The following is a 22,170-nucleotide window of genomic DNA, read 5'->3' on the forward strand; positions in this document are numbered from 1 at the left end:
GTGCTCTTGCCACTAGGCCATGCTAAGCGCTCAATAAATCTAAATAAATTTTAGACTGTGAGCCCACTGTTGGGTAGGGACTGCCTCTATATGTTGCCAACTTGTACTTTCCAAGCGCTTAGTACAGTGCTCTGCACACAGTAAGCACTCAATAAATACGACTGATTGATTGATTAATCCCTATTTTTCCAGATGAGGTCACTGAGGCCCCCTGAAGTGAAGTGACTTGCCCAGGGTCACCCAGCAGACAAGCGGCAGAGCCGGGATTAGAACCCACATCCTCCGACTCCCAAATCTGTGCTCTTGCCACTAGGCCATGCTAAGCGCTCAATAAATCTAAATAAATTTTAGACTGTGAGCCCACTGTTGGGTAGGGACTGCCTCTATATGTTGCCAACCTGTACTTCCCAAGCGCTTAGTACAGTGCTCTGCACACAGTGAGCGCTCAATAAATACGACTGATTGATTGATTAATCCCTATTTTTCCAGATGAGGTCACTGAGGCCCCCTGAAGTGAAGTGACTTGCCCAGGGTCACCCAGCAGACAAGCGGCAGAGCCGGGATTAGAACCCACATCCTCCGACTCCCAAATCTGTGCTCTTGCCACTAGGCCATGCTGAGCGCTCAATAAATCTAAATAAATTTTAGACTGTGAGCCCACTGTTGGGTAGGGACTGCCTCTATATGTTGCCAACCTGTACTTCCCAAGTGCTTAGTACAGTGCTCTGCACACAGTGAGTGCTCAATAAATACGACTGATTGACTGATTAATCCCTATTTTTCCAGATGAGGTCACGGAGGCCCCCTGAGGTGAAGTGACTTGCCCAGGGTCACCCAGCAGACAAGCGGCAGAGCCAGGATTAGAACCCACATCCTCCGACTCCCAAATCTGTGCTCTTGCCACTAGGCCATGCTAAGCGCTCAATAAATCTAAATAAATTTTAGACTGTGAGCCCACTGTTGGGTAGGGACTGCCTCTATATGTTGCCAACCTGTACTTCCCAAGCGCTTAGTACAGTGCTCTGCACACAGTGAGCGCTCAATAAATACGACTGATTGATTGATTAATCCCTATTTTTCCAGATGAGGTCACTGAGGCCCCCTGAAGTGAAGTGACTTGCCCAGGGTCACCCAGCAGACAAGCGGCAGAGCCGGGATTAGAACCCACATCCTCCGACTCCCAAATCTGTGCTCTTGCCACTAGGCCATGCTGAGCGCTCAATAAATCTAAATAAATTTTAGACTGTGAGCCCACTGTTGGGTAGGGACTGCCTCTATATGTTGCCAACCTGTACTTCCCAAGCGCTTAGTACAGTGCTCTGCACACAGTAAGCGCTCAATAAATACGACTGATTGATTGATTAATCCCTATTTTTCCAGATGAGGTCACTGAGGCCCCCTGAAGTGAAGTGACTTGCCCAGGGTCACCCAGTAGACAAGCGGCAGAGCCGGGATTAGAACCCACATCCTCCGACTCCCAAATCTGTGCTCTTGCCACTAGGCCATGCTAAGCGCTCAATAAATCTAAATAAATTTTAGACTGTGAGCCCACTGTTGGGTAGGGACTGCCTCTATATGTTGCCAACCTGTACTTCCCAAGCGCTTAGTACAGTGCTCTGCACACAGTAAGCGCTCAATAAATACGACTGATTGATTGATTAATCCCTATTTTTCCAGATGAGGTCACTGAGGCCCCCTGAGGTGAAGTGACTTGCCCAGGGTCACCCAGCAGACAAGCGGCAGAGCCGGGATTAGAACCCACATCCTCCGACTCCCAAATCTGTGCTCTTGCCACTAGGCCATGCTAAGCGCTCAATAAATCTAAATAAATTTTAGACTGTGAGCCCACTGTTGGGTAGGGACCGCCTCTATATGTTGCCAACTTGTACTTCCCAAGCGCTTAGTACAGTGCTCTGCACACAGTAAGCGCTCAATAAATATGACTGATTGATTGATTAATCCCTATTTTTCCAGATGAGGTCACTGAGGCCCCCTGAGGTGAAGTGACTTGCCCAGGGTCACCCAGCAGACAAGCGGCAGAGCCGGGATTAGAACCCACATCCTCCGACTCCCAAATCTGTGCTCTTGCCACTAGGCCATGCTAAGCGCTCAATAAATCTAAATAAATTTTAGACTGTGAGCCCACTGTTGGGTAGGGACTGCCTCTATATGTTGCCAACCTGTACTTCCCAAGCGCTTAGTACAGTGCTCTGCACACAGTAAGCGCTCAATAAATACGACTGATTGATTGATTAATCCCTATTTTTCCAGATGAGGTCACTGAGGCCCCCTGAGGTGAAGTGACTTGCCCAGGGTCACCCAGCAGACAAGCGGCAGAGCCAGCATTAGAACCCACATCCTCCGACTCCCAAATCTGTGCTCTTGCCACTAGGCCATGCTAAGCGCTCAATAAATCTAAATAAATTTTAGACTGTGAGCCCACTGTTGGGTAGGGACCGCCTCTATATGTTGCCAACTTGTACTTCCCAAGCGCTTAGTACAGTGCTCTGCACACAGTAAGCGCTCAATAAATATGACTGATTGATTGATTAATCCCTATTTTTCCAGATGAGGTCACTGAGGCCCCCTGAGGTGAAGTGACTTGCCCAGGGTCACCCAGCAGACAAGCGGCAGAGCCGGGATTAGAACCCACATCCTCCGACTCCCAAATCTGTGCTCTTGCCACTAGGCCATGCTAAGCGCTCAATAAATCTAAATAAATTTTAGACTGTGAGCCCACTGTTGGGTAGGGACTGCCTCTATATGTTGCCAACTTGTACTTCCCAAGCGCTTAGCACAGTGCTCTGCACATAGTAAGCGCTCAATAAATACGATTGATTGATGGATTAATCCCTATTTTTCCAGATGAGGTCACTGAGGCCCCCTGAAGTGAAGTGACTTGCCCAGGGTCACCCAGCAGACAAGCGGCAGAGCCGGGATTAGAACCCACATCCTCCGACTCCCAAATCTGTGCTCTTGCCACTAGGCCATGCTAAGCGCTCAATAAATCTAAATAAATTTTAGACTGTGAGCCCACTGTTGGGTAGGGACTGCCTCTGTATGTTGCCAACTTGTACTTCCCAAGCGCTTAGTACAGTGCTCTGCACATAGTAGAAGCAGCGTGGCTCAGTGGAAAGAGTACGGGCTTTGGAGTCAGAGGTCATGGGTTCGAATCCCATCTCCACCACATGCCTGCTGCGTGATCTTGGGCAAAATCACTTAATTTCTCTGGGCCTCAGTTACCTCATCTGTAAAATGGGGATTAAGACTGTGAGCCCCACGTGGGACAACCTGATCACCCTGTATCCCCCCCCCCCAGCGCTTAGAACAGTGCTTTGCACATAGTAAGCGCTTAACAAATGCCAATTATTATTATTATAGTAAGCGCTCAATAAATACGATTGATGATGATGATAAATCCCACTGATGCACTGATTGATATTCGTCAGTGAATTCTAGGTGCCAAGTCAAGCCTGTTCGACGCACCGGGGCAGATGTGACGGAAGTGAAATGACTTGCCCTCGGTCCCACGGCAGACCAGGATTAGAACCCAGGACCTTCTGACTCCAAGGCCCTTTATCCTATCCGTTTTCATTCATTCATTCGCCTGTACTTATTGAATGCTTACTGTGTGCAAAACGCTGTACAGAGCGCTTGGGAGAGGACAACCCGACAACAAACAGACACGTTCCCTGCCCACAATGAGCTTACCATCTTGTAACCAAAAGAAGGAATAAGGAGGTAGGGGCCGTCTCTGTAAGTTGCCGATTTGTATTTTCCCAAGTGCTTAGTACAGTGCTCTGCACACAGTAAGCACTGTATAAATACGACTGAATGGAGATTCCACATCAGCGCTTAGTACAGTGCTTTGCACATAGTAAGCGCTTAATAAATGCCATTATTATTATTATTATTACTATTATTATTAAAGAAGCAGCATGGCTCAGTGGAAAGAGCCCGGGCTTTGGAGTCAGAGGTCAGGGGTTCAAATCCCAGCTTCGCCAATTGTCAGCTGTGTGACTTTGGGCAAGTCGCTTAACTTCTCTGGGCCTCAGTTACCTCATCTGTAAAATGGGGATTAAGACTGTGAGCCCCCCATGGGACAACCTGATCACCTTGTAACCTCTCCAGTGCTTAGAACACTGCTTTGCACATAGTAAGCGCTTAATACATGCCATTATTATTATTATTATTATTATTAGAGAAGCAGCATGGCTCAGTGGAAAGAGCCCGGGCTTTGGAGTCAGAGGTCAGGGGTTCAAATCCCGGCTCCGCCAATTGTCAGCTGTGTGACTTTGGGCAAGTCACTTGACTTCTCTGGGCCTCAGTTACCTCATCTGTAAAATGGGGATTAAGACTGTGAGCCCCCCGTGGGACAACCTGATCACCTTGTAACCTCCCCAGCACTTAGAACGTGCTTTGCACATAGTAAGCGCTTAATAAATGCCATTATTATTATTATTATTATTATTATTATTGCTGGGGCAGAGTATTAGGATTTTTTGCCGCTTGCAGTTTACGATACAGCCTGGACCGAGAACGGGGAAAAGGAGGTTGCCAAGCATAAAATCTTGAGCGTTGTACTAAAATATAATGTGATTAAAAAGTTGGCCCCGCTGCTTGCCAGGGGGAAGGAACCCTGGCCGAGAAGCAGCTCTCCCTCCAGACTGTAAGCTCCTTGGGAGTCTACCAACTCTGCTGCCCTTTATTAATAATAATAATAATGATGATGATGAAGGTACGTGCTTAACAAATAATAATAATGATAATGACGGCATTTGTGAAGTGCTTACTACGTGCAAAGCACTGTTCTAAGCGCTGGGGGGATACCAGATAATAACAATAATAATAATAATGATGGCATTTGTTAAGCGCTTACTATGTGTAAAGCACTGTTCTAAGTGCTGGGGCTTAGGTTCAATCAATCAATCAATCGGATTTATTGAGCGCTTACTCATCATCATCATCATCAATAGTATTTATTGAGCGCTTACTGTGTGCAGAGCACTGTACTAAGCGCTTGGGAAGTCCAAGTTGGCAACACATAGAGACAGTCCCTACCCAACAGTGGGCTCACAGTCTAAAAGGGGGAGACAAAACCAAACACACTAACAAAATAAAATAAATAGAATAGATACGTACAAGTAAAATAAATAAATAAATATAGAGACTGTCCCTACCCAACAGCGGGCTCACAGTCTAGAAGGGGGAGACAGACAACAAAACCAAACATACTAACAAAATAAAATAAATAGTTGTCCCACGTGGGGCTCACAGTCAATCCCCATTTTACAGATGAGGTCACTGAGGCTCAGAGAAGTTAAGTGACTTGCCCAAGGTCACACAGCAGACGTGTGGGGGAGCCGGGATTAGAACCCACGACTTCTGACTCCCAAGCCCGGCTCTTTCCACTGAGCCACGCTGCTTCTCTAATAATACCATTATTATCAATGTTATTATTATTAATTTGTTTATTTGTTAAGCGCTATGTGCCCAGCACTGTTCTACGCACTGGGGTAGAAACAGGTTAACCAGATTGGACACAGTCCCTGTCCTCCAATGGGGCCCCCATTTTTCTCCAGATGAGGAAACTGAGGCCCAGAGAAGTGAAGTGACTTGCCCAAGGTCACCCAGCAGACAGGTGGCGGAGCCGGCATTAGAACCCATGACCTTCTGACTCCCAGGCTCAGGCTTAGAAAATAATAATAATAATGATGATGGCATTTGTTAAGCGCTTACTAGGTGCAAAGCACTGCTCTAAGCGCTGGGGCGGATATAAGGTGATCAGATTGTCCCACGGGGGGCTCACAGTCTTCGTCCCCATTTGACAGATGAGGCCACTGAGGCACAAGGAAGTTAAGTGACTGTCATTCATTCATTCAATCGTATTTATTGAGCGCTTACCGTGTGCAGAGCACTGTACTAAGCGCTTGGGAAGTCCAAGTTGGCAGCATATAGAGACGGACCCTACCCAACAGTGGGCTCACAGTCTAGAAGGGGGAGACAGACAACAAAACAAAACATATTAACAAAATAAATACACTTTTTTTTTGCATCAATCAGTCCTTAAATCGTGTTCATTGAGCGCTTACTGTGTGCAGGGCACTGGACCAATAACAATAATAATTCATTCATTCATTCATTCAATCGTATTTATTGAGCGTTTACTGTGTGCAGAGCACTGGACTAAGCGCTTGGGAAGTCCAAGTTGGCAACATCTAGAGACGGCCCCTACCCAACAGCGGGCTCACAGTCTAGAAGGGGGAGACAGACAACAAAACAAATTAACAAAATAAAATAGAATAAATATGTACAAATGCACAAATACAAATTACAAAGTACAACTAAATGTACAAATAAACAAATGTACAAATAAATATGAACAAACATGTACAAATAAAATCAATCAATCAATCAATTGTATTTATTGAGCGCTTACTGTGTGCAGAGCACTGTACTAAGCGCTTAGGAAGTACAAGTTGGCAACATTTTAGACTGTGAGCCCACTGTTGGGTAGGGACTGTCTCTATATGTTGCCAATTTGTACTTCCCAAGTGCTTAGTACAGTGCTCTGCACACAGTAAGCGCTCAATAAATACAATTGATGATATAGAGATAGTCCCTACCCAACAGTGGGCTCACAGTCTAAAAGGGGGAGACGGAGAACAAAACCAAACATACTAACAAAATAAAATAAATAGAATAGATACGTACAAGTAAGATAAATAGAGTAATAAATATGTACAAACATATATATATATATACAGGTGCTGTGGGGAAGGGAAGGAGGTAAGATGGCGGGGATGGAGAGGGGGACGAGGGGGAGAGGAAGGAAGGGGCTCAGTCTGGGAAGGCCTCCTGGAGGAGGTGAGCTCTCAGCAGGGCCTTGAAGGGAGGAAGAGAGCTACAAATAAAATAAATTTATATTATATTAATAAATTTTATATTTATAAAATAAATACGTAAAACATATATACAGATATACAGGTGCCGTGGGGAGGGGAAGGAGGTAAGTGGGGGTGGATGGGGAGAGGAAGGAGTGGGCTGAGTGTGGGAAGGCCTCCTGGAGGAGGTGAGCTCTCAGTAGGGAAAACGGTGGAGGATCCCCCCAGGCCCAAGGCCTGAGGCCCTCTCTGCCCACCTGCATCTTGTCCACTTCTGGTCCCTTCCGTCCCATTATATATTATATAATAATATATAATTATTATATAATTAATAATAATTCATTCATTCATTCATTCAATCGTATTTATTGAGCGCTTACTGTGTGCAGAGCACTGGACTAAGCGCTTGGGAAGTACAAATCGGAAACATATACAGATGGTCCCTACCCAGCAAACAGGCTCACAGTCGAGAAGGGGGAATCACAGTCTAGAAGGGGGAATAATAATAATATTTATTATTATTATTATTATTAATGATGATGATGACATATTATTATTAATGATGATGATGGCATTTATTAAGCGCTTACTACTCCCAAAGCACCGTTCCCAGCGCTGGGGGAGACACAAGGTCATCGGGTCATGGGTCAAGGGCTTGCCCGAAGTCACGCGGCTGACAATCGGCAGGGCCGGGATTGGAACCCAAGACCTCCGGCTTCCAAGCCCGGGCTCTTTCTACTGAGCCACGCTGCTTCTGATACGTAGTAAGCGCTTAACACATACCCTCATCATCATCATCATTGCGATCACCGTGAGGCTCCCCACAGCATCGACCGCCGGCCTTGATGTCATGCATTTTTCATGGGTCCGGCCAATTTCAGCGGCCCGCTAATTCACCGTTGGGTTTCTCGCACCGCCCTCCCCGGCGTGACCCTGGGTTCGAAACAGGACATTCTCACAGCATTTTGAAGCCGGCGGGTGGGCTAATCAAGCACCGTCCCGAGAGGGGTCCGCCGGAGCCCGCCGCCCCCCGAGACGGGCCGAGCTACTTGGGGGACTCCAGAAACCGAGAGCAGCGGGAATTACGGGGGGGGGGGATGAAGGTAAGGGGGTCCGGAGCGGGGGGAAGAAGAGATGGAGAAACCCTTCCCGAGCAAAGGAGCGATAATCACGACGGCATTTATCAAGCGCTTACTATGTGCCAAGCACTGTTCTAATCATCATCATCATCAATCGTATTTATTGAGCGCTTACTATGTGCAGAGCACTGTACTAAGCGCTTGGGAAGTACAAATTGGCAACATATAGAGACAGTCCCTACCCAACAGTGGGCTCACAGTCTGGCATTTATTAAGCGCTACGTGCAAAGCACTGCTGGGGAGGTTACAAGGGGATCAGGTTGTCCCACGGGGGGCTCCCAGTCTTCATCCCCATTTTACAGACGAGGTAACTGAGGCCCAGTGAAGTGACTTGCCCAAGGTCACACAGCAGACATGCGGCGGAGCCGGGTCGAACCCCTGACCTCTGACTCCCAAGCTCGGGCTCTTTCCACTGAGCAACGCTGCTTCTCATTCAAATCGTATTTATTGAGTGCTTACTGGGTGCAGAGCACTGTACTAAGCACTTGATAATAATGATGACATTTGTTAAGCGCTTACTATGTGCGAAGCACTGCTCTAAGCGCTGGGGGGGAAACGAGGTGATCAGGTTGTCCCACGGGGGGCTCCCAGTCTTCATCCCCATTTTACAGACGAGGCAACTGAGGCCCAGAGAAGTGACTTGACCAAGGTCACACAGCAGACATGCGGCGGAGCCGGGATTCGAACCCCTGACCTCTGACTCCAAAGCCCGGGCTCTTTCCACTGAGCCACGCTGCTTCTCATTCAAATCGTATTTATTGAGTGCTTACTGGGTGCAGAGCACTGTACTAAGCGCTTGATAATAATGATGACATTTGTTAAGCGCTTACTATGTGCAAAGCAATGCTCTAAGCGCTAGGGGGGAAACGAGGTGATCAGGTTGTCCCACGGGGGGCTCCCAGTCTTCATCCCCATTTTACAGACGGGGTAACTGAGGCCCAGTGAAGTGACTTGCCCAAGGTCACACAGCAGACATGTGGCGGAGCCGGGATTCGAACCCCTGACCTCTGACTCCAAAGCCCGGGCTCTTTCCACTGAGCCACGCTGCTTCTCATTCAAATCGTATTTACTGAGTGCTTACTGGGTGCAGAGCACTGTACTAAGCACTTGATAATAATGATGACATTTGTTAAGCGCTTACTATGTGCAAAGCACTGCTCTAAGCGCTGGGGGGGGGATACGAGGTGATCAGGTTGTCCCACAGGGGGCTCCCAGTCTTCATCCCCATTTTACAGACGAGGCAACTGAGGCCCAGAGAAGTGACTTGCCCAAGGTCACACAGCAGACATGCGGCGGAGCCGGGATTCGAACCCCTGACCTCTGACTCCAAAGCCCGGGCTCTTTCCACTGAGCCACGCTGCTTCTCATTCAAATCGTATTTATTGAGTGCTTACTGGGTGCAGAGCACTGTACTAAGCGCTTGATAATAATGATGACATTTGTTAAGCGCTTACTACGTGCGCTTAAGCGCTGCGGGGGGGATACGAGGTGATCAGGTTGTCCCACAGGGGGCTCACATTAATCCCCATTTTACAAATGAGGTAACTGAGGCTCAGAGAAGTGAAGTGACTTGCCCGAGGTCACACAGCAGACATGTGAAGCAGCGTGGCTCCGTGGAAAGAGCCCGGGCTTGGGAGTCAGAGGTCATGGGTTCAAATCCCGGCTCCGCCACTTGTCAGCTGTGGGGCTTTGGGCCAGTCACTTCACTTCTCTGGGCCTCAGTTACCTCATCTGGAAAATGGGGATTAAGACTGTGAGCCCCCCGTGGGACAACCTGATCACCTTGTAATAATAATAATAATAATAATAATGTTGGCATTTGTTAAGCGCTTACTACGTGCAAAGCACTGTTCTAAGCGCTGGGGGGGATACAAGGTGATCAGGTTGTCCCACGTGGGGCTCACAGTCTTAATCCCCATTTTACAGATGAGGTAACACCACCCCAGCGCTTAGAACAGTGCTTTGCACATAGTAAGCGCTTAATAAATGCCATTATTATTATTATTATGTGGTAGACCCCTTAAACCCAAGCCCGTGCTCTTTCCACTGAGCCACGCGGCTTCTTCTAAATGCTGGAAAACTTCCAGTTGTCCCGCTCTTTTGTTTTCTTGACAATTCAAATGCAGGCCCATCTTTTTCAGCGATGCCGGAAAAATGAAAGGACCTGCCGTTCGGGCGGGCGGGAAAACCGCGACGGGTTTCGAAAGTCTGGTAGGTGACCGCGAGTGGAACCGCAGAAGAACTCCAGAGGGATTCTGGCGGGCTAAGGAAAAATATGCTGAGGGCAAAAGAAAAAAAAAGAAAAAGAAAAGAAACCACCAGATGAAGAAGAATCTAAGTGCCTCATCACCTAAGTGGTTGGGGGCTGGGGGATGAGGGGAAGACCCAAGAGAAAGGGGAAATGGAGGTCACGGATGGAGTGAGAAACATTTTCAAAGGCCGCGAGCCAAGAAGCCCCGGCTGCGGAGTCAAAGGACGTGGGTTCTAATCCCGGCTCCGCCGCCTGTCTGCTACGGGACCTTGGGCAAGTCGCTTCTCTTCCCTGGGCCTCGGTTCCCTCATCTGGAAAATGGGGGTGAAGAGTGTGAGCCCCACGTGGGACAACCTGAGGACCTTGTATCGACCCCAGTGCTTAGAACATTCATTCATTCAATCGGATTTATTGAGCGCTTCCTGTGTGCACAGCACTGTACTAAGAGCTTGGGAAGTCCAAGTTGGCAACATCTAGAGACGGTCCCTACCCAACAGCAGGCTCACAGTCTAGAAGGGGGAGACAGAGAACAAAACAAAACGTATTAACAAAAGAAAATAAATAGAATAAATATGTCCAAATAAAATAAATAATAATAATGATAATGATGGTATTTGTTAAGCGCTTACTATGTGCAAAGCACTGTTCTAAGCTCTGGGGGAGGATACAAGGTGATGAGGTTGCCCCATGCGGGGCTCACAGTCTTAATCCCCATTTTCCAGATGAGGTAACTCAGAGAAGTTAAGTGACTTGCCCAAGGTCACACAGCAGACAGGTGGCGGAGCTGGGATTCGAACCCATGACCTCGGATTCCAAAACCCGGGCTCTTTCCACTGAGCCACGCTGCTTCCCTGAGCCAGTATACATATATACAGGTGCTGTGGGGAGGGGAAGGTGGTAAGGCGGGGGGGTGAGTAAGCACTTAAATACCATTATTGTTATTATTATTATTATTATTAATAAAGTCGGCTGAGAACCTGCGGGCCGAGCAGAAAGAGCGGAAGGGATTGGCCCGATCGCATGATTTCTGTTTTTCTCCTTGCCGATCGCAACTGTGCTTCACGCAACCTCCCTCTGCATTCATTCATTCATTCAGTCATTCATTCAATCACATTTACTGAGCACTTACTGTGTGCAGAACACTGTACTAAGTGCTTGGAAAGTACAATTGTTTTTTTGGCTCGTTAATATCCAGGGTATTTTTGAAGTGTTTACTCTGTGCCAAGCCCTTTTTTCTTTTTTAAGATACTTATTAAGCGTTGCCAAGCACTCTACTAAGCGCTGGGATAGATACGAGAAGCAGCGTGGCTCAGTGGAGAGAGCCCGGGCTTTGGAGTCAGAGTCTTGGGTTTAAATCCCGGCTCCGCTAATTCAATCATTCAATCATATTTATCGAGCGCTTACTGTGTGCAGAGCACTGGACTAAGCGCTTGGGAAGTACAAGTCGGCAACACATAGAGACAGTCCCTACCCAACAGCGGGCTCACAGTCTAGAAGGGGGTGACAGAGAACAAAACCAAACGTATTAACAAAATAAAATAAATAGAATAGATATGTCCAAATAAAATAGAGTAATAAATACGTGCAAACATATATACATATATACAGGTGCTGTGGGGAGGGGAAGGAGGTAAGGCGGGGGGGTGAGTAAGCACTTAACAAATACCATTATTGTTATTATTACTATTATTATTATTATTATTAATAAAGTCGGCTGAGAACCTGCGGGCCAAGCCGAAAGAGCGGAAGGGATTAGCCCGAACACATGAATTCTGTTTTTCTCCTTGCCGATCGCCACTGTGCTTCAAGTAACCTCCCTTTGCATTCATTCATTCAGTTATTCATTCAATCACATTTATTGAGCGCTTACTGTGTGCAGAACACTGTACTAAGTGCTTGGAAAGTACAATTGTCTTTTTGGCTTGTTAATATCCAGGGTATTTTCGAAGTGTTTACTCTGTGCCAAGCCCTTTTTTCTTTTTTAAGATACTTATTAAGCATTGCCAAGCACTCTACTAAGCGCTGGGATAGAGACGAGAAGCACCGTGGCTCAGTGGAGAGACCCCGGGCTTTGGAGTCGGAGGTCTTGGGTTCAAATCCCGGCTCCGCTAATTGTCAGCTGTGTGACTCTGGGAAAGTCACTTCACTTCTCTGGGCCTCAGTGACTTATCTGGAAAATGGGGATTTAGACTGTGAGCCCCCTGTGGGACAACCTGATCGCCTTGTAACCTCCTCAGCGCTTTAGAACAGTGCTTTACACTTAGTAAGCGCTTAATTAAATGCCATCATCGTTATTATTATTATTATACAAGCTAATTAGGTCCAATCCCTGTCCCATGTGGGACCGCCAGTCTTAATTCCTATTTGACAGATGAGGGAACTGAGGCCCAGAGAAGAGAAGCGACTTGCCCAAGGTCCCTCAGCAGACAAGTGGCAGACGCAGGATTAGAACCCAAGTCCTTCGGACTCCGAGGCCGGGGCCCGATTCCGTAGGCCGCGCTGCTTCTCTTCCCACACCCACGGGCACCCAAAAGAGCCTTTTTGGGGAGCCCTTCCCCACCAACTTTCCTGGCAAAGGGGCTGATGCTTCATTCATTGACTCCACTGTATTTATTCATTCGATTGTATTTACTGAGCGCTTCCTGCGTACAGAGCACTGTAAAAATAATGTCGGTATTTGTTAAGCGCTTACTAAGTGCCAAACACCGCTCTAAGCGCTGGGGCAGATACAAGGTAATCCGGTTGTCCCACGTGGGGCTCACAGTCTTCATCCCCATTTTCCAGATGAGGGAACTGAGGCACAGAAAAGCCAAGTGACTTGCCCAAGGTCACAAGGCTGACAAGTGGCAGAGCCGGGATTAGAACCCATGACCTCTGACTCCCAGGCTCGGGTTTAGAAAATAATAATAATAATGATGGCATTTGTTAAGCGCTTACTATGTGCAAAGCACGGCTCTAAGCGCTGGGGCGGACACAAGGTAATCCGGTTGTCTCACGTGGGGCTCACAGTCTTCATCCCCATTTTCCAGATGAGGGAACTGAGGCACAGAAGAGCCAAGGGACTTGCCCAAGGTCACACAGCTGACAAGTGGCAGAGCCAGGATTAGAACCCATGACCTCTGACTCCCAAGCCCGGGCTCTCTCTATTAAACCTTCTAGACTGTGAGCCCACTGTTGGGTAGGGACTGTCTCTATATGTTGCCAACTTGTACTTCCCAAGCGCTTAGTACAGTGCTCTGCACACAGTAAGCGCTCAATAAATACGATTGATTGATTGTACTTCCCAAGCGCTTAGTACAGTGCTCTGCACACAGTAAGCGCTCAATAAATACGATTGAATGAATGAATGAAACCACGCGGCTTCTGTGAGCCCGTTGTTGGGTAGGGACTGTCTCTATATGTTGCCAACTTGTACTTCCCAATCGCTTAGTACAGTGCTCTGCACACAGTAAGTGCTCGATAAATACGATTGATTGATTGATTATAAGGTACAGTGCTCTGCACATAGTAAGCGCTCAATAAATACGATTGAATGAAAACCACGCTGCTCCTGAGCGCTGGGGAGAGAACGAAAAACAGACACATTCCCTGCCCACAACGAGCTTAATAATAATAACAAGAATGGTACGTGATGAGCGCTTTACTATGTGCCAATCACTGAAGGGGAGGCAGACATTAATCGAAATAATAATATCACCTGTATATATCATCATATATTATTGAGCGCTTACTATGTGCAGAGCACTGTACTAAGCGCTTGGGAAGTACAAATCGGCAACATATAGAGACAGTCCCTACCCAACAGTGGGCTCACAGACTAAAAGGGGGGAGACGGAGAACAAAACCAAACATACTAACAAAATAAAATAAAGAGAATAGATATGTACAAGTAAAATAAATAAATAGAGTAATAAATATGTACAAACATATATACATATACACACACACATATATATATACATATATACACACATATATACATATACTCTGCACACAGTAAGCGCTTAATCATCAATCGTATTTATTGAGCGCTTACTATGTCTCTATATGTATTGGCAACATATAGAGACAGTCCCTACCCAACAGTGGGCTCACAGTCTAAAAGGGGGAGACAGAGAACAAAACCAAACATACTAACAAAATAAATAAACAAAATAAACAGAATAAAATAAATAGAATAGATATGTACAAGTAAAATAGAGTAATAAATATGTACAAACATATACACATATATACACACACATATATATACATATATACACACATATATACATATACTCTGCACACAGTAAGCGCTTAATCATCAATCGCATTTATTGAGCGCTTACTATGTGCAGAGCACTGTACTAAGCGCTTGGGAAGTACAAATTGGCAACATATAGAGACAGTCCCTACCCAACAGTGGGCTCACAGTCTAAAAGGGGGAGACAGAGAACAAAACCAAACATACTAACAAAATAAAATTAATAAATAAGTATATATGTTTGTACAGATTTATTACTCTATTTATTTATTTATTTATTTTACTTGTCCATATCTACTCTATTTATTTTATTTTGTTAGTATGTTTGGTTTTGTTCTCTGCCTCCCCCTTTTAGACTGTGAGCCCACTGTTGGGTAGGGACTGTCTCTGTATGTTGCCAATTTGTACTTCCCAAGCGCTTAGTACAGTGCTCTGCACATAGTAAGCTCTCAATAAATACGATTGATGATGATGATGACAACCTGATTACTTTGTTATCCCCAGACTGAGCCCCCTCCTTCCTCTCCTCCTCCTCCCCCCCATCCCCCCCGCCTTACCCCCTTCCCCTCCCCACAGCACCTGTATATATGTTTGTACAGACTTATGACCCTATTTATTTATTTCTTTTATTTGGACATATTTATTCTATTTATTTTATTTTGTTAATATGTTTGGTTTTGTTCTCTGTCTCCCCCTTTTAGACTGTGAGCCCACTGTTGGGTAGGGACCGTCTCTAGATGTTGCCAACTTGGACTTCCCAAGCGCTTAGTAAGCGCTCAATAAATACGATTGATGATGATGACGATGAAATAATTGTGTTGCCAACTTGTACTTCCCAAGCGCTTAGTCCAGTGCTCTGCACACAGTAAGCGCTCAATAAATACGATTGATGATGATGATGATGATGAAATAACTGTGTTGCCAACTTGTACTTCCCAAGCGCTTAGTCCAGTGCTCTGCACACAGTAAGCGCTCAATAAATACGATTGACCGATTGATTGAAATAAATCAACGTCAGCTATCGGGCCGGGAGGTTGCTGGAAGAGAAAGTGGGGTGCGGGGTGGACGTTTCGACGGACGGGGGGCCCTTCGACCAGCAGAAGCGGGTGGTTTCTCGGGGCGGGAGGAGGAGGCGGTGGGAAGCCCGGTGTCCCGAGGTGACCCTGGGGTAGCAGCCATCTCAAGGTCAAAGCACGGCTCAGTGGAAAGAGCCCGGGCTTTAGAGTCCGAGGTCATGGGTTCGAATTCCGCTCCGCCACATGTCTGCTGTGTGACCTTGGCCAGGTCACTTAACTTCTCTGAGCCTAAGTTACCTCATCTGCAAAATGGGGATTAAGACTGTGAACCCCACATGGGACAACCTGATCACTTTGTATCCCCCCCCAGCGCTTAGAACAGTGCTTTGCAATCAATCAATCAATCAATCAATCAATCGTATTTATTGAGCGCTTACTATGTGCAGAGCACTGTACTAAGCGCTTGGGAAGTACAAATTGGCATCACATAGAGACAGTCCCTACCCAACAGTGGGCTCACAGTCTAAAAGGGGGAGACAGAGAACAGAACCAAACATACCAACAAAATAAAATAAGTAGGATAGAAATGTACAAGTAAAATAAATAAATAGAGTAATAAATATGTACAACCATATATACATATATGCACATAGTAAGCGCTTAACAAATGCCAACATTGTTGTTGTGACCGCCTGAGAGGGTGGGATACCGCTCCCACAACCGAAACGGCTAGATTTGTATTCCCAAACCGGGAATACAGAAGGTGTCCCTCACCCCCGCCCCGTGCCAATCAAATTAGGTATGGAGGAGGGCGGAGATTGGACAGACTGAAAGTGGGAATGGCCTAGGGGCACAGGCAATAAATACTTTTTATAATAATGGCATTTATTAATAATAATAATGATGGCATTTATTAAGCGCTTACTACGTGCAGAGCGCTTACTATGTGCAAAGCACTGTTCTAAGTGCTAGGGAGGTTACAAGGTGATCGTGAAGCAGCGTGGCTCAGTGGAAAGAGCCCGGGCTTTGGAGTCAGAGGTCATGGGTTCAAATCCCAGCTCCGCCACTTGTCAGCTGTGTGACTGTGGGCAAGTCACTTCACTGGGCTTCAGTTTCCTAAACTGTAAAATGGGGATGAAGACCGTGAGCCCCCCGTGGGACAACCTGATCACCTTGTAACCTCCCCAGCGCTTAGAACAGTGCTTTGCACATAGTAAGTGCTTAATAAATGCTATCATTATTATTATTATCAGGTAGTCCCACGGGGGGCTCACAGTCAATCCCCATTTTACAGATGAGGGAACTGAGGCACAGAGAAGTGAAGTGACTTGCCCAAAGTCACACAGCTGACAATTGGTGGAGCCGGGATTTGAACCCAGGACCTCTGACTCCAAAGCCCGGGCTCTTTCCACTGAGCCACGCTGCTTCTCATAATAATGGCATTTATTAAGCGCTTACTATGTGCAAAGCACCGTTCTGAGAGCTGGAGAGGTTACAAGGTGATCAGGTTGTCCCACGGGGGGCTCACAGTCTTAATCCTCATTTTACAGATGAGGGAACTTAGGCCCAGAGAATCAATCAATCAATCAATCGTATTTATTGAGCGCTTACTATGTGCAGAGCACTGTACTAAGTGCTTGGGAAGTACAAATTGGCATCACATAGAGACAGTCCCTACCCAACAGTGGGCTCACAGTCTAAAAGGGGGAGACAGAGAACAGAACCAAACATACCAACAAAATAAAATAAGTAGGATAGAAATGTACAAGTAAAATAAATAAATAAATAAATAAATAGAGTAATAAATATGTACAACCATATATACATATATACAGGTGCTTTGGGGAAGGGAAGGAGGTAAGACGGGGGGATGGAGAGGGGGACGAGGGGGAGAGGAAAGAAGGGGCTCAGTCTGGGAAGGCCTCCTGGAGGAGGTGAGCTCTCAGCAGGGCCTTGAAGGGAGGAAGAGAGCTAGCTTGGCGGATGGGCAGAGGGATTGGGGGCATTCCAGGCCCGGGGGATGACGTGGGCCGGGGGTCGATGGCGGGACAGGCGAGAACGAGGCCTAACGGTGAGGAGATTAGCGGCGGAGGAGCGGAGGGGGCGGGCTGGGCTGGACAAGGACAGAAGGGAGGTGAGGGAGGAGGGGGCCAGGGGATGGATGGACAGCCTGGAAGCCCAGGCAGAGGAGTTTCTGCCTGATGCGCAGATTGATCGGTAGCCATTGGAGGTTTTTGAGGAGGGGAGTAATATGTCCAGAGCGTTTCTGGACAAAGATAATCCGGGCAGCAGCATGCAGTATGGATTGAAGTGGAGAGAGACACGAGGATGGGAGATCAGAGAGAAGGCTGGTGCAGTAGTCCAGACGGGATAGGAGGAGAGCTTGAATGAGCAGGGTAGCGGTTTGGATGGAGAGGAAAGGGCGGATCTTGGCAATGTTGCGGAGCTGAGACCGGCAGGTTTTGGTGACGGCTTGGATGTGAGGGGTGAATGAGAGAGCGGAGTCGAGGATGACACCAAGGTTGCGGGCTTGTGAGACGGGAAGGATGGTAGTGCTGTCAACAGAGATGGGAAAGTCAGGGAGAGGACAAGGTTTGGGAGGGAAGACAAGGAGCTCAGTCTTCGACATGTTGAGCTTTAGGTGGCGGGCGGACATCCAGATGGAGTTGTCCTGAAGGCAGGAGGAGATGCGAGCCTGGAGGGAGGGGGAGAGAGCAGGGGCAGAGATGGAGATCTGGGTGTCATCAGCGTAGAGATGATAGTTGAAGCCGTGGGAGCGAATGAGGTCACCAAGGGAGTGAGTGTAGATTGAGAACAGAAGGGGACCAAGCACTGAACCTTGGGGAACCCCCACAGTAAGGGGATGGGAGGGGGAGGAGGAGCCTGCAAAAGAGACTGAGAAAGAACGACCGGAGAGATAAGAGGAGAACCAGGAGAGGACGGAGTCTGTGAAGCCAAGGTCAGATAGCATGTGGAGGAGAAGGGGGTGGTCCACAGTGTCAAAGGCAGCTGAGAGGTCGAGGAGGATTAGGACAGAGAAGTGAAGGGACTTGTCCAAAGTCACCCAGCTGACAGTTGGCGGAGCCGGGATTAGAACCCATGACCTCTGACTCCAAAGCCCGGGCTCTTTCCACTGAGCCACGCTTTCATCCGGTATTTCATCAAATACTCGTTGCCTCTGACCTTCAGGACTCGTGTCGTGAACACCAGGACGCGCAGCGGCGGCCCACGTGTCTCTCTCTGCCCAGAAGGCCGGACGCCCGCTCTGCAATGTTGCCAACTTGTACTTCCCAAGCGCTTAGTACAGTGCTCTGCACACAGTAAGCGCTCAATAAATATGACTGATGATGATGATGGCATAATAAAAGCTTAATAAATAATAATAATAACAATGGCATTTATTAAGCGCTTACTATGTGCAGAGCACCGTTCTAAGCGCTGGGGAATTTACAAGGTGATCAGGTTGTCCCACGGGGGGCTCACAGTCTTCATCCCCATTTTACAGATGAGGGAACTGAGGCCCAAAGAAGTTAAGTGACTTGCCCAAAGTCACACAGTTGACAAGCGGTGGAGTCAGGATTTGAACCCATGACCTCTGACTCCAAAGCCCGGGCTCTTTCCACTGAGCCACGCTGCTTCTAATAAATGCCATTATTATTATTTATTTCTAGACTGTGAGCCCACTGTTGGGTAGGGACCGTCTCTATAACAATCAATCAATCAATCGCATTTTGGGCAGTGCCTTGCCCAAAGTCATAGAGCAAGTATTGCTCTATTTATTTATTTATTTATTTTACTTGTACATATCTATCCTATTTATTTTATTTTGTTGGTATTTTTGGTTTTGTTCTCTGTCTCCCCCTTTTAGACTGTGAGCCCACTGTTGGGTAGGGACTGTCTCTGTGTGTTGCCAATTTGTACTTCCCAAGCGCTTAGTACAGTGCTCTGCACATAGTAAGCGCTCAATAAATACGATTGATGATGATGAAGTAATTGGCAGAGTTGAGATTAGAACCCAGGTCCTCTGACTCCCTGCCCTGGGATCTTTGTGTAAGACCATGCTGCTTGTCTCCTTTGTTCCACAGCCACAGAATTATGTTTTAGCAGGGAACAAAGGAAAGGATCTCAGTAAAATTGCTTTCTTGTATGTGTTGCTAATACAGTTAAAATCACCCCACCAATCAGATTGTAAGCCTGTGTGGGCAGTGAAAGTGTCTACGAACTCTGTTGTACTCTCCCAGGTGCTTAGTACAGTGCTCTGCACTCAGTAAGCTCTCGGTAAGTACCAGTGATTGGTAAGACACAGTTCTTAACCCCACCTTGGGCCACTAGCGGGGTAGTACAGATATGTAATCTCCAATTTACAGATGAGGAAATTGCAGCCTAGAGAAGTTTGTATATATTTATTACTATATTTTACTTGTACATATTTATTCTATTTATTTTATTTTGTTAATGTGTTTTGTTTTGTTGCCTGTCTCCCCCTTCTAGACTGTGAGCCCGCTGTTGGGTAGGGACTGTCTCTGTATGTTGCCAGCTTGTACTTCCCAAGCGCTTAGTACAGTGCTCTGCACACAGTAACCGCTCAATAAATACGATTAAATGAAAATGAAAAAATGAAAAATTGAGCGCTTACTGTGTGCACAGCACTGGACTAAGCGCTTGGGAAGTCCAAGTTGGCAACATATAGAGACGGTCCCTACCCAACAGTGGGCTCACAGTCTATATGCTGCCAACTTGTCCTTCCCAAGCGCTTAGTCCAGTGCTGCGCACACAGTAAGCGCTCAATAAATACGATTGAATGGATGAAATTATTCTTGTTATTATTATTATTATTATTATTATTATTATTATTATTACCAGATCGTGGATGAGCTGGTCCAGGAGTCGGGGGGCTCGTCGGGGGTCCTCGGGGGGCTCCTCGGGGGGCCCTGGGGGCTCCTCGGGGGGTCCCCCGGCCGCCTCCTCCAGGAGGCCCTCCGCCAGGGACCAGGCCCCGCCGTGACCCCGCCGTGACCCCGCCATGCCGACCCCGCCGGCAGGGGGCGGCCGCGGCCGCAACCCCGCCGCTCCGCCCGCCAGCGCCGCCGGAAGTCCTCCGGCCCGCGCGGGTGCGCACGCGCACATCGCCCAGCGCGCCGCCAGGAGGCGCTTCCGGGGCCGACGCCTTAACGGCCCGGGCTCCACGCGGACCCTGCTACTCGGGTTCCGGCCTGCTCGGGTTCCGGCCTTCTCAGGCTACTACTGCTAATAATGATGGCATTTATTAAGCGCTTACTATGTGCAAAGCACTGTTCTAAGCGCTGGGGAGGTTACAAGGTGACCAGGTTGTCCCACGTGGGGCTCACAGTCTTCATCCCCATTTTACAGATGAGGTCACTGAGGCCCAGAGAAGTGAAGTGACTTGCCCAAAGTTACTACTAATAACAACAATCAATCAATAAATCGTATTTATTGTCCCCAGGCTGCTACTAATAATAACAACAATCAATCAATCGTATTTATTGAGCGCTTACTGCGTGCAGAGCACTGTACTAAGCGCTTGGGAAGTCCAAGTTGGCCACATTTAGAGACAGTCCCTACCCAACAGTGGGCTCACAGTCTAGAAGGGGGAGACAGACAACAAAACAAAACATATTAACAAAATAAAATAAATAGAATAGGTATGTACACGTTAAATAAATAAATAAATAGAGTAATAATATGTGCAAACATATACATATATACAGGTGCTGTATATGCTGTATGTGCTGTATGATATGGGCGTTCAGTAAAGCTTTGAAGGTGGAGGGGAGAGTCATTGCGGGATTTGAGGAGGGAGAATAATAATAATAATGATGGCATTGGTTAAGCGCTTACTATGCGCAAAGCACTGTTCTAAGCGCTGGGGGGATATAACATGATCAGGTTGTCCCACGTGGGGCTCACAGTCAATCCCCATTTACAGATGAAGTAACTGAGGCTCAGAGAAGTTAAGTGACTCGCCCGAGATCACACAGCAGACATGTGGCGGAGCAGGGATTCGAACCCATGACCTCTGACTCCAAAGCCCGGGCTCTTTCCACCGAGCCACGCTGCTTCTCTAATGTTCCAGGCCAGAGGCGGGACATGGGTGAGAGGTCGGCACAGAGAGAGACGAGACCTTGTAACCTCCCCAGTGCTTAGAACAGTGCTTTGCACATAGTAAGTGCTTAATAAATGCCATTATTATTATTATTATTATTATTATTCACTTCTCTGGGCCTCAGTTACCTCATCTGGAAAATGGGGATTAAAACTGGGGGCCCCCCGTGGGACAACCTGATCACCTTGTAACCTCCCCAGCGCTTGGAGCAGTGCTTTGCACATAGTAAGCGCTTAATGAATGCCATCATCATTATTATTATTATTATTATTATTATTATTATTATTATCATTAGTGGGGCAAGGAAGAAGGGGCTACGTGTAGAGGAGGAACAGACACGTTCCCTTCCCACAGCGGGTTTACCATCCAGAGACGGACGTTAATAAGTGATCAGGTTGTTCCCCGAGGGGCTCCCAGTCTTCATCCCCCTTTTCCAGATGAGGTCACTGAGGCCCAGAGAAGTGAAGTGACTGACCCAAAGTCACACAGCTGACAAGTGGCGGAGCCGGGATT

General features: G+C 47.3%; 1 protein-coding gene across 1 annotated transcript in view; it reads right to left on the bottom strand.

Annotated features, from left to right (window-relative positions):
* The window catches only part of FBXW8 (F-box and WD repeat domain containing 8), a 204,909-nt gene extending 184,351 nt beyond the window's left edge, over window positions 1-20,558 (bottom strand). Inside the window, exon 1 of the mRNA XM_038762758.1 lies at window positions 20,394-20,558. Within this exon, the coding sequence (XP_038618686.1) occupies window positions 20,394-20,558 (165 nt within the window). The remainder of the gene's footprint in view (window positions 1-20,393) is intronic.
* Window positions 20,559-22,170: the final 1,612 nt, after the last annotated feature.

This window comes from Tachyglossus aculeatus, chromosome 21 (assembly GCF_015852505.1).
Source record: "Tachyglossus aculeatus isolate mTacAcu1 chromosome 21, mTacAcu1.pri, whole genome shotgun sequence".
NCBI lineage: Eukaryota > Metazoa > Chordata > Mammalia > Monotremata > Tachyglossidae > Tachyglossus > Tachyglossus aculeatus.